At 40.3% G+C, this 16550-nt stretch overlaps 1 protein-coding gene and 6 non-coding genes across 7 annotated transcripts in view; all 7 read left to right on the top strand.

Moving 5' to 3' along the window:
• Positions 1 to 6692, top strand: part of enpp6 (ectonucleotide pyrophosphatase/phosphodiesterase 6) — a 13089-nt gene extending 6397 nt beyond the window's left edge. The window contains exons 2-8 of the mRNA XM_058063519.2: positions 1 to 74; positions 845 to 956; positions 2159 to 2300; positions 2380 to 2559; positions 3671 to 3808; positions 5718 to 5844; positions 6059 to 6692. The exon at positions 1 to 74 is cut by the window's left edge and continues 106 nt beyond it. Coding sequence (XP_057919502.2) covers positions 1 to 74; positions 845 to 956; positions 2159 to 2300; positions 2380 to 2559; positions 3671 to 3808; positions 5718 to 5844; positions 6059 to 6264 — 979 coding nt within the window. The 3' untranslated portion in view covers positions 6265 to 6692. The remainder of the gene's footprint in view (positions 75 to 844; positions 957 to 2158; positions 2301 to 2379; positions 2560 to 3670; positions 3809 to 5717; positions 5845 to 6058) is intronic.
• Positions 6693 to 9329: 2637 nt separating this feature from the next.
• Positions 9330 to 9400, top strand: trnag-gcc (transfer RNA glycine (anticodon GCC)). Its single transcript has one exon. It is a non-coding gene; the product is annotated as a tRNA-Gly (tRNA).
• A 517-nt stretch (positions 9401 to 9917) lies between these two features.
• trnad-guc (transfer RNA aspartic acid (anticodon GUC)) lies at positions 9918 to 9989 on the top strand. Its single transcript has one exon. It is a non-coding gene; the product is annotated as a tRNA-Asp (tRNA).
• An 848-nt stretch (positions 9990 to 10837) lies between these two features.
• Positions 10838 to 10908, top strand: trnag-gcc (transfer RNA glycine (anticodon GCC)). Its single transcript has one exon. It is a non-coding gene; the product is annotated as a tRNA-Gly (tRNA).
• Positions 10909 to 13003: 2095 nt separating this feature from the next.
• Positions 13004 to 13075, top strand: trnad-guc (transfer RNA aspartic acid (anticodon GUC)). Its single transcript has one exon. It is a non-coding gene; the product is annotated as a tRNA-Asp (tRNA).
• A 411-nt stretch (positions 13076 to 13486) lies between these two features.
• Positions 13487 to 13557, top strand: trnag-gcc (transfer RNA glycine (anticodon GCC)). Its single transcript has one exon. It is a non-coding gene; the product is annotated as a tRNA-Gly (tRNA).
• Positions 13558 to 14878: 1321 nt separating this feature from the next.
• Positions 14879 to 14950, top strand: trnad-guc (transfer RNA aspartic acid (anticodon GUC)). Its single transcript has one exon. It is a non-coding gene; the product is annotated as a tRNA-Asp (tRNA).
• Positions 14951 to 16550: the final 1600 nt, after the last annotated feature.

Raw genomic sequence — 16550 nt, forward strand, 5'->3', positions numbered from 1 at the left:
GTGGAATGGATCAGAACCATTATGGGTCACTTTACAGAAACTTGGAAAAAAAGTTTTCATGTACTACTGGCCAGGTAATTACACACAATTTGATTATTTTAAAGGTAAAAAAAAACTTCAGCCATTCTTGTCACTGTGTTCATAGTACATTCATAAACAGTTTAGATCAAGGGACCTGTAAAGGTCTGTAAAATAAAAAAAACACTTGTCGCTTCAGATACTATGACATCCTGTTGTTAGTTTCAGAATAAAATACACCCAAACATGCTCAACCTCTAATTTACCAAGCAAGTGTGGTGGTTTGTTCTTAAAGATTGTACATTTACGGAAGGTCATTAACAATGAGTCCTTGTCTCTCATGTATGAAGTTTTTATAGCATAGCATATACAAAAATTATAATACAAAAAAAGTATTTTGAAGTGGTAAAATCGGAAGTAGTTGAACCTTTGGCGGGCTGTGTGCACAAACACACATTGAGTATTCACAGCGACCACCTTTCACACGGGAGTAGTGCACCCGGAAGCTAAGGTCTGTGAACCCGAAAAACACCTGCCGCTTTAGATACAATGACTTTCTGTTGTCAGTTTCAGAATAAAATACACCCAAACATGCTCAACCTCTAATTTACCTAGCAAGTGTGGTGGTTTGTTCTTAAAGATTGTACATTTACGGAAAGTCCTGAACAATGAGTCCTTGTCTCTCAAGTATGAAGTTTTTATAGCATAGCATATACAAAAAATATAATACAAAAAAAGTATTTTGAAGTGGTAAAATCGAAAGTAGTTGAACCTTTGGCGGGCTTCCTGTAAACACTTCCTGTAAAGCGCGTTTGTGTGCCTGTAGGCTGTGAGGCTGAGATTCTGGGGGTTCGGCCAACTTTCTGTGAAGAGTATGTCTACAATCCATCAATTCAGAACTTCACCGATTCCATTGATAAGTCTCTCAACTTACTCCGGTAAGAACATGTCGATCATGAAATGTAGTGGAACTGTGGTTTGGGTCGAGCTGTTGATTTCACAAATCAGTGGTGCAGTTCTAATGACTTGTGAACACTAATTGGCCTCAGAAAATCATGTGGAATAAATGCGCACCCTGCTGGCGAAAGTGAGTATTACTCGAATGTGTGCCACTAAAATCGTCCATCCATTCGGTTTCTATACTGCCTATCCTCACTGGGGGCCGCTGGAGCCTATCCCAGCTAACTCCTGGCGAGAGGGTCGCCAGCCAATCCCAGGGCACATATAGACAAACAACCATTCACACTCACATTCATACCTATGGACAATTTCATTTATTTATTTTCTACCGCTTTTTCCTAAAGAGGGTCGCCGGGGCGCTGGAGCCTATCCCAGCTGTCTTTGGGTGAGAGGCGGGGTACACCCTGGACGAGTCGCCAACCAATCACAGGGCACATATAGACAAACAACCATTCACACTCACATTCATACCTATGGACAATTTCATTAATTCATTTTCTACCGCTTTTTCCTAAAGAGGGTCGCCGGGGCGCTGGAGCCTATCCCAGCTGTCTTCGGGCGAGAGTCAGGGTACACCCTGGATGGGTCGCCAGCCAATCACAGGGCACATATAGACAAACAACCATTCACACTCACATTCATACCTATGGATAATTTGGAGTCGCTAATTAACCTAGCATGTTTTTGGAATGTGGGAGGAAACCGGAGTACCCGGAGAAAACCCACGCATGCACGGGGAGTACATGCAAACCCCACACAGAGATGGCCAAAGGTGGGGAAAGACAAATAAGAAGCCAAAAAGTTACCACTTCCACACATAATAGGAGGAGAACTCATTCATTCATTCATTTCATTCATTTTTTGGACAATTTGGAGTCACTAATTGACCTAACATGCATATTACTATTGATAAACTGATCACATCTATGTATTTATTTCTACTGTACAGACTCAAAATTGGAGAAAATGGAGAGCAATGAAGTGTTCAAGCATATCCTAATTACAGGACAATGTCTGCACTAATATTGAAAGTCCTCCCCCACGCTCGAAATACTGCTGCACAGTTAAATGTTGGGATGTTATTATCAGTGTAACTAATGGACACTGCATATAAATCAAAGATTTTTTGGGGGGGGCACAATTCTGAAATGTTTTGTATTTCCCTAATGCATATGTGCAGGTCAGGTGATGCAGACATGGCAGCGGTATATTACGAGAATATCGACGTGGAGGGACACCACTTTGGCCCAGACTCTCCTCAGATCCAAACAGCGGTACAGCAACTGGACTCGGCCATGCAGGCGCTCAACAACAAAATCAAAGTTAGTGTTTGATATTGCCATAAATTATATTTTATATACTTCTGTTGCTTACAATATATATACTGTATATGTTTTACAGGAGAAGAATATGCTGACTCAGATCAACATTGTGCTGTTTTCAGACCACGGTATGACAAAAATCGATTGGATGGAGAAAGTCATCGAGCTGGACAAGTACATCAACATGTCGGATGTTGTCAAGATGATGGATAAAGGAACAGTTGTCAGTCTGTGGGTCAAAGCAGAGAAGATTCAACAGGTCAGACCAGAATAACAAAATATAATATTGAAATATCATATATATGAAGAGCTTGCAACCAAAAGGCGCTAAATCCAATTTTCACTAAGTTGCATGTTTTTCATGAGTTTAATAGACCTCTGTCATGTGTATCCAAATCACATATTTTGGTCTTGAAATCATTTTAAAAAATATGAAAAAAAGTGATATGAAATTTATGCTTTCAACCAAAAGGCGCTATTTCCATTTCAGATTTCAACCAAAAGGAGCTAAATCCCTTTCTTTATTCTTTATTCTGATTGGCCCAAGTTTCCCATCTATTGATAATCTGACCAATCAGAGAGAAGAATACAATTGGCACTGCACATACAGAAAGACAGTATCAGTGCGCATCCTGTTTTGTTTGTGTACATTAAGTACACGTATGATAGTTACAGTATGTTATGCAATTCAGGAGAACACAAATTGTGTTTTTACAGTATTCTGTAACATGGAAGTTTTTTTTACGCCATAAAAGGCATGTCCCTACCTTGACACCTCCAACTTTCATGAGAAACATTATTTTACTTGTACTAAAAAACATACAATGTAAAGAGTTTGTAATGAGATGATTTTTGTCACTGTCACCTTCATGGTGCAGTCAAATATGAGCACTGCTTTTAATAAAAAAATTATTAATTTAATTAATAATAATTATTTTGTATTGTATGTTGAGAATGGCTTCTGTGTTGTAATTATTTTATTAGCATAGCACATTAAAGCACCTTACATTCTTTTACAACAATGCCATTGAAGAAGTTAAAGGTGACTTCAAATTTATTTCAGCCAAAAGGCGCTAAATCCATCATTTCAGCCAAAAGGCGCTAAATCCGAAAAAAAATTAATTTAAAAAAATATATAAAATACATGGTGTGTGCAGGATTTTTATAGCATGCATTTTATGACCTATATTGATAGCTCTTTCATTTGCAATATAGACTTGATGACCAAATAGATTGATATGTGCGTAGTTAAAAATCATAGATTTTCTCAAAATCAGTCAAAATGGATTTAGCGCCTTTTGGTTGCAAGCTCTTCATATGTTCTCATATTTACACGCTATGTGCGTACTTGACATGTGTTGTCTTGCCAGGTCCATTCAGCTTTGTCCAAAATCCCTAACATGCGAGCCTATGCCAGAGAGGAGATCCCGGAGCGCTTCCATTACAAAGGAGGAAAGTTCGTTTCCCCGCTGACCCTGGTGGCAGAGCCAGGCTGGTTCATCATCCAGGTAAGATTAAGATTAAGATTAAGATATGCCTTTATTCATCGCTCAGTGGGGAAATTTGTATTGCACAGCAGCAAGAGTACAGAGTCAGTTAAGCAGTACAAAAATACACAATATAGAAAAATAAACAATATAAACAACAAGTATTAACAAAATCAGCAGTTTTTCCCAGAGTTATATACAATACAGTATGTAGATAATATGAAACTAGATGAGATATATGACCAGCCTATACACTGAGATCTTGCTAGTGAGTTAATATGAGGCATTATGGAAATACTTCATATAGAATCTACATCACGTCTGAAACACTTCATTCAATTCACGAGATTTTGACTTCTTGTCACTTTATCCTGGTGGAGGGGTTTGAGTGCGCATTTTTTTCTTTCCTTTAAACCCTTTAAAAGTGTAAGATTAGACTTCTAAATTACCAAGACCACCTACATCGGCCGGAAACTGGACTGAATTATTTATTTAGTTTTTTAAATTCAAAACAAGCAACCGAATGGGCAAACTAAAAAGCAAGCTACCTGCAGTGAGCTGATATGACCAAAAGATGGTGATGTTGCTCTGAACAATAATATAACACATTATTCATTCATTTTCTACCGCTTTTTCCTAACGAGGAAAATCCCAGCTGTCTTTGGGCGAGAGGCGGGGTACACCCTGGACTGGTGGCCAGCCAATCACAGAGCACATATAGACAAACAACCATTCACACTCACATTCATACCTATGGACAATTAACCTAGCATGTTTTTGGAATGTGGGAGGAAACCGGAGTACCCAGAGAAAACCCACGCATGCACGGGGAGAACATGCAAACTCCACACAGAGATGGCCGAGGGTGGAATTGAACCCTGGTCTCCTAGCTGTGAGGTCTGCGCGCTAACCACTGGACCGCCGTGCCGCCCGGAACAATAATATAACACATTATTCATTCATTCATGCTTTTTCCTCACGAGGGTCGCGGCGGGTGCTGGAGCCTATCCCAGCTGTCTTCGGGCTAGAGGCGGGGTACACCCTGGACTGGTCGCATAAAACTTTATTCTCATAAATTTAGGACTTGAGATTATAATTATATAAATATAATATGTTACACATTATTTTCCTTTATTCTTGTAACATTCTACTTTTTGTTTCAACCTAAACTTCTAAAAATTACAACATTTTGTTTCTCATCATAGGACTTTATTCTCATAAATTTAGGACTTCATTCTTGTATTATTATGCCTTTATTTTCATAAATTTATGACTTTATTCTTGTAATCTTACCATTTTTTTTCTTATGAATTTACTACTTTGTCATAATACAGTATTAGGTATTTTTTATTGTAAATGTAGGACTTTATTCTCGTATTCTCATCATATCGAATTATGACTTTTAAAAGGGTTATTCTCATAAAATTATGACTTTTCCTTATTAGATTACATCTTCATTCATTTTCTACCGCTTATCCTCACGAGGGTCGCGGGGGTGCTGGAGCCTATCCCAGCTGTCTTCAGGCAAGAGGTGCTATAGCCAATCACAGAGCACATATAGACAAACAACCATTCACACTCACATTCATACCTATGGACAATTTGGAGTTGCCGATTAGCCTAGCATGTTTTTGGAATGTGGGAGGAAACCGGAGTACCCGGAGAAAACCCACGCATGCACGGGGAGAACATGCAAACCGCGGGTGGAATTGAACCCTGGTCCTCCTAGCTGTGAGGTCTGCGCGCTAACCACTCGACCGCCGTGCCGCCACAACACATTATAAAAAATGAAAAATAATTAAAGTAAAGACGTGTTTCTTCAACCAGTTTATTCATCTTTTTTCAGTGGGAATTTGTATCATATACTGTACTGTAATACTATAATGTAAGTTTTAAGTGTTTTGTTATGTTTTATAAATACTCTCTCCAGAATCGGGCTCAACTCCCATACTGGAAAAATGACTCCAGTGTGCAACCCTTGGCATGGCAAAATGGCTGGCATGGTTACGACAATGAATTCCGCGACATGGGTGGCTTTTTCCTCGCTGCAGGACCTGGTAATAATCATAAATTCTATTTACAGTAACTGTTTATTCTTCAGTCTTTTATTTTTTTATTTTTATTTTTTAGCAAAAAATATACTGAGCAGCCAAGACAGACACGTGCCTGCCATTTTCCTCCATTGTTCTATCGATCGTTACACTGTTCAGGTTCTTTTCTTCAGAGATTCTACTGCTTTGATTTGACTTATGTTCTCTACATTTTCTGTAGACTTCAAGCAGAATCTTCGGGCTGCACCTATTCGAGCCGTGGACATCTATAACGTATTGTGTCGGACACTGGGAGTAGAACCTCTACCAAATAATGGGTCCTGGTCTCGGGTGAGGGATCTCCTGAAGAGTTCTGGTGGTCCACACGTGTGTGTAACCCAGTGGACCTGCTGGATGGCTTTGTTAGGAAGCCTTTTGGCACTGTAGCAATGAAAAATCATCAAATCATTCAAATCAGGAACACAAAACCATTAATCTTGAGTATTTTCGGGGGTTTACTTTTTATTATACTGTCATTTCCATCTGTGCTTTATATAAGAATATTTTATATGAGATATAAGAAAAGCTGTATGTTTTGTTTTTAATCAACAGACCTCAGATTTCAAAGAGAAAAAACAACACACAGAGCCATAAGGTTGGTAAATATAGATGTGTTTGATTAGATTATTTTTTATTCAAAGTGCAATGTGTCTTCTTTGAAGCTTTGTAAGAACTTAAGAGGACATTTTGGCTGAGTTGTACTTACATACAGTATCAATGCAACAAGTGTAATCACGATATTGAATTCAGCTCTGTATGTCTTTGTTTGGAGTTGTAATATACTGTACATTTCCATAAATAAATTGGCTTTAATTTGAAACATGACACTGTCTTCTGTCTTGTCTTTCGCTGTCACTGTCTGGTACGTTTATTCTATTATTTCCCTATAAAATACATTACAAATGAATGAATGAATAAAAGAAAACCGCGACCACAACAAACGTTGTGTTTTACAAGCTGCAGTGAAGGGGTCTATTGGTCAAGCCTTCCCCTTCCCAATTAGCCAATCAGTGATACTTGTGAATCGACATGACCCGCCCCTCCGTCACCTTCAATTGCTACTTCATGGTTGTTTATACCATTGCGTCTGACGTACTTGCTCAATATATGGGAAGGATAGTCAATCCGCGGCATCCACTAAGGTAAGCCATAGAAATAATATTCAAATCCTTTGTCGTTTATTTTTGGTGATGTTTAAAGGTCGCTGATTGCCTGTTACTGTTACTTTTTAAGCCTTAGTGAACTTCTTATTGGCTACATGATCACAGCCAAAATGGCGACCTGAAAGGCTAAATTCGTACATTGACTCAGCGGTGAGTGTGAACATTGTTTTTTTTAATTCTAATTCTTATGTTGATTGTAAAAAGCTGGTATTTGTGTTATTTTGTGTTGTGGTAGTGAAAGAGGTTAATATTTAGTACAGTTTGCCAGTACTTATTGTTCATATCAATATAGACTGGATTTGATGCAGAGGTGTCATGTTTCAAGATGGAGGGCAAAAGCTAGTTAGGACGGCTCAGTATCTCCTGCAGCGGTTTTAGTGTTTAATAATGCTTTATTTATTAGTTCCCTATTGTTTTGTTTTAATCTTATTACGTTTGTAGCTTGCCGATTGTGTCATTGTTGAAACTTGGGAGCAACTGTTAGCGGTAATCTGGAGGTGGAGAAGCTACATAGCCGGAGTGAACGGCGACAACTTTAACTTTTCTAAATGTATTAAAAATGGAGAATATGCTATTTTAATAAAACAGCCTTGTTATTGAACAAAAAAAAAAACACTAAACACAGGTATTTACCTTTGTAGGGAAGTTCTTTCTAGTAGCGCTCCTTGTTAATATAGTGAACAGTATCTCTGCCTGTTACACTGGAGACTGGGGTTCGATTCCCAGAGGGGGAGAATTTTTTTTTGCGCAAATGGACACTAAATCCGGGCCAATGCAACATGATTTTTGTTTGTAAACAAATTGAATATTTAGCACTTGAGTGTTCTTATTGATGCTAATTTGGTTTGAAACCAAAATTCTCCCACACCTGTGGCTGGGTGTTGTTGACATTTGCTGCCAGCCAATCAGGACAGACATCAAGACAAGCAGAGAGACTTCGGAGAAATGAAAATGGTGTTCGAATCCTGTCAAAGCATCAGTCAAGTCGCCATTTTCTTCTCCACAATATTATAATTTTTTCAATTAATTCCAATATCATTGTATTATTATCCTATATCAGGCTTATATTGGTTGCGCGGGTGTTGTTGACATTTGCTGCCAGCCAATCAGGATGCGAGACAGACGTCAGACAAGCAGAGAGACTTCGGAGAAATGAAGTCAGGTGTTCGAATCCCGTCTAAGCATCAGTAAAGTCACCATTTTCTTCTCAACAATATTATTTTTTTCCAATTAATTCCTATATGATTACAAACTATTCATATCAGGCTTATATTGATACCAGTGCTTGAAAAAAAACACAAAATCAATGCAATGTAACAAAGAATATTTATTTATCAGGTTGCCATGCCACACTCAAAAACACTCTCAGAGATTAAAAAAAAAGAATACTAATCTATGAGTAATAAAAATAATGAATAATAAAAAAAATGTTCAGGAGGTGGTTGCTCCTGCTCCAATGGGGTATGAGCAGGTGGTGGTGGTGGTGGTGGTGATGGTGGAATGACCATAGCTGCAGTCAGTGTCACAACAGGCACAGCAGAGGTAGTGCTGAGCAACTGCCAAAGCTGCTGTATTTGTTACAGCTTCTCTGGGCTGGTATTTAGTGAAGATGATGTATTGAGAAATTTACTGTTGTGTTTTATGTATTTGGAAATACAGTAAAGTCTCGTTATATCGATATTGTCGGGAGTCGGAAAAAATATCGATATAACCGCACACACACCGATTCCCGCACTTCCTGGTTGAGCATGACCTGGAAGCAGCAATCCTTAAGCAAAGATTGATTTAAGCTGCTTTTGTATCGATATAAGCAGACCAAATTGGCTGGCGGGAGATGAAAAGGGCATCGTAGTAACCGGATTATCATAATAACCGGGTATCGTACTAACGGAGCTAATTATATCATAAAAGACTAGAAATTTGCCGGGAAATGAAAATAGTATCGTAATAAGTAGTAATTCGTTATAACCGATATCGATATAACGAGACTTTACTGTATTTGGAAATATGCAATTTTGATGTTGGATGCAGCATGCTGTTGGGGTCTTTGCTGGGCTTGTAGACCACAGCACACAACACTCTCACCACGCTGGAACTGTGGTATTCGACTTACTTATCGGCTTTGTGCCTACATTCATATTCGCATCTGCTTGCTAACTGCTAGCATCGCTACTAGCACAAAGAGGCTTCTTTTCTTTGTTCAATTTTATGTCGAGCTAATGCACATGCTAACAAATGGTGCATACTCTCTCAAGTTACCCCTGCACCCTTGAGAAAGGTCAAATGTGAGCATTGGTGGTTCAGTGGTAGAATTCTCGCCTGCCACGCGGGAGGCCCGGGTTCGATTCCCGGCCAATGCAATGTTTTTTAACCCTGGACCGTATCTCCGCCTGTCACGCGTTCCTTAAGATGAACAAGGGAAAAACTGAATTCTTGTTAGGTGTGGAATTTAGGATATGGGAAGACTAAATAACCAAACCAGTATATGAAAACCAGAGTATTCCTGATACAAACAATATCTAATACAGACGTCAGGGCTTAAATGCATTCCCTGTATGCCAACATTAAGCGGGTCTTAGTACAGCACAGCTGCAAAAAGGCTGCCCGGCTTTTTATACATTATGTTGTATTGTTTGGTACATGAACTGCACGCGCTTTGATTGATGCTCTGCACAAATGAAGTTCCTAACGGATAAATAAAGTTCTTAAGTAAGTAACGTTAAAAACACTCACCCATGCTGATGAATGGGGAATGTTTTAGGTTGTTTCAGCAGAATTGTCGGGTTTGATTCCCAGCCAATGTAGTGTTTTCTCCCCCCCACCACTTTAGTGTTTGGACATGCTCTACAGCCTTTGTAGAGCCATTGGGTGGTGTACTCCTCGTTAGTATAGTGGACAGTATCTCCGCCTGTCACGCGGAAGACCGGGGTTCGATTCCCCGACGGGGAGGATTATTTTGTTGAACCTTGAGAGGTGAAAGAAGTTCAAGTATTGTTGGAGGCCATATTTGAGTCGTGTAAAATAATGATTACACGAAGTATTTCATTGTATTGTGGTCTGGACCAGTCTTCCATACTTCCGACTTACAAACTATCGGCTTTGTGCTAAATGGAATCTCCTTTTAAGATTCCCAAGTGGGTGTGGAATTCAGTATGTGAAAACCAGAGTATTCCTGATACAAACAATATCTAATACAGACGTCTGGGCTTAATTGCATTCCCTGTATGCCAACAGTAAGCGGGTCTTAGTACAGCACAGCTAGCACCGCTACCAGCACAAAGAGGCTTAATAGCTGAGAAGATGCTCACTCTCTTCTGTGCTGATGTCATGCCGATGTCATTTGAGAACAGGGCATCGTAGTAACCGGATTATCATAATAACCGGGTATCGTACTAACGGAACTAATTATATCATAAAAGACTAGAAATTTGCCGGGAAATGAAAATAGTATCGTAATAAGTAGTAATTCGTTATAACCGATATCGATATAACGAGACTTTACTGTATTTGGAAATATGCAATTTTGATGTTGGATGCAGCATGCTGTTGGGGTCTTTGCTGGGCTTGTAGACCACAGCACACAACACTCTCACCACGCTGGAACTGTGGTATTCGACTTACTTATCGGCTTTGTGCCTACATTCATATTCGCATCTGCTTGCTAACTGCTAGCATCGCTACTAGCACAAAGAGGCTTCTTTTCTTTGTTTTATTTTATGTCGAGCCAATGCACATGCTAACAAATGGTGCATACTCTCTCAAGTTACCCCTGCACCCTTGAGAAAGGTCAAATGTGAGCATTGGTGGTTCAGTGGTAGAATTCTCGCCTGCCACGCGGGAGGCCCGGGTTCGATTCCCGGCCAATGCAATGTTTTTTAACCCTGGACCGTATCTCCGCTTGTCGCGCGTTCCTTAAGATGAACAAGGGAAAAACTGAATTCTTGTTGGGTGTGGAATTTTGGATATGGGAAGACTATATGGGAAGACACTTCAGTGTTTGGGCATGCTTTACAGCCTTTGTAGAGCCAGTGGGTGGTGTACTCCTCGTTAGTATAGTGGACAGTATCTCTGCCTGTCACGCAGAAGACCGGGGTTGTGAGTCGTGTAAAATAATGATTAATTGCATTCCCTGTATGCCAACATTAAGCGGGTCTTAGTACAGCACAGCTGCAAAAAGGCTGCCCGGCTTTTTATACATTATGTTGTATTGTTTGGTACATGAACTGCACGCGCTTTGATTGATGCTCTGCACAAATGAAGTTCCTAACGGATAAATAAAGTTCTTAAGTAAGTAACGTTAAAAACACTCACCCATGCTGATGAATGGGGAATGTTTTAGGTTGTTTCAGCAGAATTGTCGGGTTTGATTCCCGGCCAATGTAGTGTTTTCTCCCCCCACCACTTCAGTGTTTGGACATGCTTTACAGCCTTTGTAGAGCCACCTCGTTAGTATAGTGTACAGTATAGTGGACAGTATCTCCGCCTGTCACGCGGAAGACCGGGGTTCGATTCCCCGACGGGGAGGATTATTTTGTTGAACCTTGAGGTGAAAAAAGTTCAAGTATTGTTGGAGGCCATATTTGAGTCGTGTAAAATAATGATTACACGAAGTATTTCATTGTATTGTGGTCTGGACCAGTCTTCCATACTTCCGACTTACAAACTATCGGCTTTGTGCTAAATGGAATCTCCTTTTAAGATTCCTAAGTGGGTGTGGAATTTAGGATATGGGAAGACTAAATAACCAAACCAGTATATGAAAACCAGAGTATTTATTCCAGATACAAACAATATCTAATGCAGACGTCCGGACTTAATTGCATTCCCTGTATGCCAACATTAAGCGGGTCTTAGTACAGCACAGCTTCAAAAAGGCTGCCCGGCTTTTTATACATTTCAAGATTGTTGGGTTCGATTCCCCGATGCATCATCTCCAGCTGCCCACTTGTCAGCGGATACCAAGAGATGTCGTCATGTAACCCCAATACTTTGCAGAAATTTGCACAATAACAGGTTTTCTGCTTACCTTTTTGTTTGACGTGTCAGAGAAGTGGAGACCAATAGTAAAGTCTAGGCCTTGTCCGAGTCCAAGTGTCTTGTCCAGCTTCCCTCTGCCCCCTCAACCACGTTGAGCGCCAAGTTGAAGGGAATCTCCTTTTAAGATTCCTAAGTGGGTGTGGAATTGAGGATATGGGAAGACTAAATAACCAAACCAGTATATGAAAACCAGAGTATTTATTCCCGATACAAACAATAGTATCTCCGCCTGTCACGCGTTCCTTAAGATGAATGAGGAAAAAACTGAAATTCTTGTTTTTGGAAATCCAGCTCTTTGAGACATGTAGACAGTGTACGTGTTTACTGGGACGGTTTGCGTAATTGATTGAAGCGTCTGGGATGAGACTCAGTACCTCCAAATCAGAGGCCATGGTTCTCCATAGAGGAAGGAGGTCTGAGGACACATACGTGGACAATGCCATCACCGTGGTCGAGATATCTGGGGTGGTTAAGACGTTCCTCAGTGGCAAAGCTCCGGGGGTGGACGAGTTCCACCCAGAATTCCTCAAGGCTCTGGATGTTGAGGGACTGTCTTGGCTGACACGTCTCTTCAACATTGCATGGAAGTCGGGAACAGTACCTTTGGATTGGCAGACGGGGGTGGTGGTCCCCCTTTTTCAAGAAGGGTGACCGGAGGGTGTGTTCCAACTACAGGGGGATTTCACTCCTCAGCCTCCCTGGGAAAGTCTATTCCAGGGTGCTGGAGAGAAGGGTACGACCGTTGGCCGAACCTCTGATACAAGAGGTCCAATGCGGTTTTCGTCCTGGTTGTGGAACACTGGAAAAAACACCTGGAAAAGGCATTCGACCGTGTCCCTCGTAGCGGTGAAAAGAGAGTTGAGCCGAAGGGCAAAGCTCTCAATTTACCGGTCGAGCCAATTTTGTAGAGCCAGTGTGTGGTGTACTCCTCGTTAGTATAGTGGACAGTATCTCCGCCTGTCACGCGGAAGACCGGGGTTCGATTCCCCGACGGGGAGGATTATTTTGTTGAACCTTGAGAGGTGAAAGAAGTTCAAGTATTGTTGGAGGCCATATTTGAGTCGTGTAAAATAATGATTACACGAAGTATTTCATTGTATTGTGGTCTGGACCAGTCTTCCATACTTCCGACTTACAAACTATCGGCTTTGTGCTAAATGGAATCTCCTTTTAAGATTCCCAAGTGGGTGTGGAATTCAGTATGTGAAAACCAGAGTATTCCTGATACAAACAATATCTAATACAGACGTCTGGGCTTAATTGCATTCCCTGTATGCCAACAGTAAGCGGGTCTTAGTACAGCACAGCTAGCACCGCTACCAGCACAAAGAGGCTTAATAGCTGAGAAGATGCTCACTCTCTTCTGTGTTGATGTCATGCCGATGTCATTTGAGAACGGTCGAATGTGAGCATTGGTGGTTCAGTGGTAGAATTCTCGCCTGCCACGCGGGAGGCCCTGGTTCGATTCCCGGCCAATGCACTGTTTTTTTCCCCACTTCAGGGTTTGGAAATGCTCAAAATGTATGCCACATGGATATTTCATCCATGCTGATGAATGGGAATTCATGTACTTGGACTACTGTATTTCATTGTATTGTGGTCTGGACCAGTCTTCCATACATATTCTCCACATCGGCTTTGTGCTGAAGGGAATCTCCTTTTAAGATTCCTAAGTGGGTGTGGAATTGAGGATATGGGAAGACTAAACAACCAAACCAGTATATGAAAACCAGAGTATTTATTCCTGATACAAACAATATCTAATACAGACGTCCAGGCTTAATTCCATTCCCTGTATGCCAACATTAAGCGGGTCTTAGTACAGCGCAGCTGCAAAAAGCACCCTTTCTTTCCCTGCTTGGCTTTTTATACATTTCAAGATTGTTGGGTTTGATTCCCAGACGGGGACGTGTCATGAACCTCTATTGGAACATACCATATTCGCTACGAATTGTGGAACATTACAAACAATTCCTAGTCCCATTTCCATCCATTCTAAAGAATGTATTCAAATTATACTTCCTCTAGTAGGCTGTATTAATTCATAGTCAGTCCACAGTCGAATGCTTCTAACGTCGTACAGTTTGGAGGACAACTGCAATTTTATCGAATAAAGTATTTATTAAAAAAAAACATGGCAAAATACAGAAAAAAAGACATCCAACAAAAATATTAAAGTTAATTACAAAGTATATACATTTTAAAGATAAAACAAAAATATGTGCAGTCAGTCACATAGAAAGAAAGGGAATCTCCTTTTAAGATTCCTAAGTGGGTGTGGAATTGAGGATATGGAGTGAAACCAGAGTGAAAACCAGAGTATTTATTCCTGATACAAACAATATCTAATACAGACGTCCAGGCTTAATTGCATTCCCTGTATGCCAACATTAAGCGGGTCTTAGTACAGCGCAGCTGCAAAAAGCACCCTTTCTTTCCCTGCTCGGCTTTTTATACATTTTTACATTTTACTTTTACATTTTATACATTTATACATTTCTAGATTGTTGGGTTTGATTCCCAGATAGGGAGAATTATTTTGTTAAACTTTTGGACCAGTCTTCCATACATCATCTCCAGCTGCCCACTTAGTAGACTCAAGTGTAGTGAACCTCTTTTGGGGCATACCATATTCGCTACGAATTACAGAGCATCACAATTCCTAGTCCAATTTCCATCCATTCTAAAGAATGTATTCAAATTATACTTCTAATTATACCTCTAGTAGGCTGTATTCATTCATAGTCAGTCAATTGGACTGTAGGTACATGCTTTCTTTTGTAGTGCCGGTGCGTGTGTGCTCCTCGTTAGTATAGTGGACAGTATCTCCGCCTGTCACGCGGAAGACCGGGGTTCGATTCCCCGACGGGGAGAAATCTTTTGCTCAACCTTTTCGAGGTAACAGAAAAAGTGAATGTTGTGACTTGTGGATCTTTCCAATGTTCAACTATGTTTGGATGAGCCACAAGTATAGTGTTAGTAGTTAGTATAGTTAGTATAGTAGACAGTGTCTTTGCCTGTCATGCCGAAGACTGGGGTTCGATTCCCTGACAGTTAGTATCTTTTTGTGGGAGGTTGTTATACCTAACTAACTACAAGTAACTACAAAATAAGTAAACGTTGTGACTAATGGATCTTTGCAGATGCTTTATATCTAATGAGATAAAACGGGACAAATGTAGTTAGCATGAAATAGCTAACCCATGTCATGGGACCTATCTATCCTGGAATGCTGGAAAGCCCTCCAATGGGGCTGAAGGACAACAAGTCTGTAAAGATGAGTGGGCCAAAATTCTTCCTCCACGCTGTAAGAGACTCATTGCAAGTTATCGAAAACTTGATTGCAGAACAACGGTTCTCCCATTTTGGTAATTTCGATGTATGTGTGGAAGTATGTGGCTTCTTATTTGTCCATGGTTGAAAAAGAGGCATTCAAGTGCATTTCCAACGTGCCGTAGTTGAAATAGATTTTGTTCTCCAAGTCTCCACACCATGTTGAAATAGTGTTGTCCTTGTCACCCCTCAGAACGCAGACACAAATGATACTTATATAATGCTGGAGCCTATCCCAGCTGTCTTCGGGCGAGAGGCAGGGTCCACCCTGGACTGGTGGCCAGCCAATCACAGTGCACATATAGACAAACAACCATTCACACTCACATTCATACCTATGGACAATTTGGAGTCGCTAATTAACAGCATTATTTTCCGTAGGAAAACACAAATCGAAGGAATTAATATATTTATAGGGTTTCAAATACAAAGATGCCATTTGCAGCTAATGCTTTAATTTAAAGGGGGGGTTAAAGTGAAATATAGTAATATTTCATAATATTTTTATGTTTTTTATACCATTTCATAGTATAATAATAGCATCATAGCATAGTAATATTACATAGTAAACCTGTTTACACCAATCTAAATACTCTTTTAACATTATTAGAGCCTTCTTGACATGAAATAACACCCCTATAGTCACCTTTACACTTTATAGTCGATATAACGAGAATATTTAAGACATAAATAAGACGTGTGTGTAGCTGTAAATGTGTTCCAACAACCATTCACACTCACATTCATATCTACGGACAATTTGGAGTCGCCAATTAACCTAGCATGTTTTTGGAATGTGGGAGGAAGCCGGAGTACCCGGAGAAAACATGCAAACTCCACACAGAGATGGCCGAGGGTGGAATTTAACCCTTGTCTCCTAGCTGTGAGGTCTGCGCGCTAACCACTCGACCGCCGTGCCACCCATTATCAGTCCAAAATATTAGTAATAGAATTCATATGTAGTATTCTGTTATAGTAATAGTAATGTTACATTCTCCTCCCATTCCATGTGGAAGTGGTATGTTTTGGCTTCTTATTTTGTCAGTCAGGACTGTCAGAGATAGCTGAAGGTGGAATTGAACTCTGGTCTCCTAGCTGTGAGGCCTGCACCTAACCACTCGACCACCGTGCAGCCCAAGT

This window comes from Doryrhamphus excisus, linkage group LG22 (assembly GCF_037039965.1).
Source record: "Doryrhamphus excisus strain RoL-2023G ecotype Guam linkage group LG22, RoL_Dexc_Guam_v1.1, whole genome shotgun sequence".
Classification (NCBI taxonomy): domain Eukaryota; kingdom Metazoa; phylum Chordata; class Actinopteri; order Syngnathiformes; family Syngnathidae; genus Doryrhamphus; species Doryrhamphus excisus.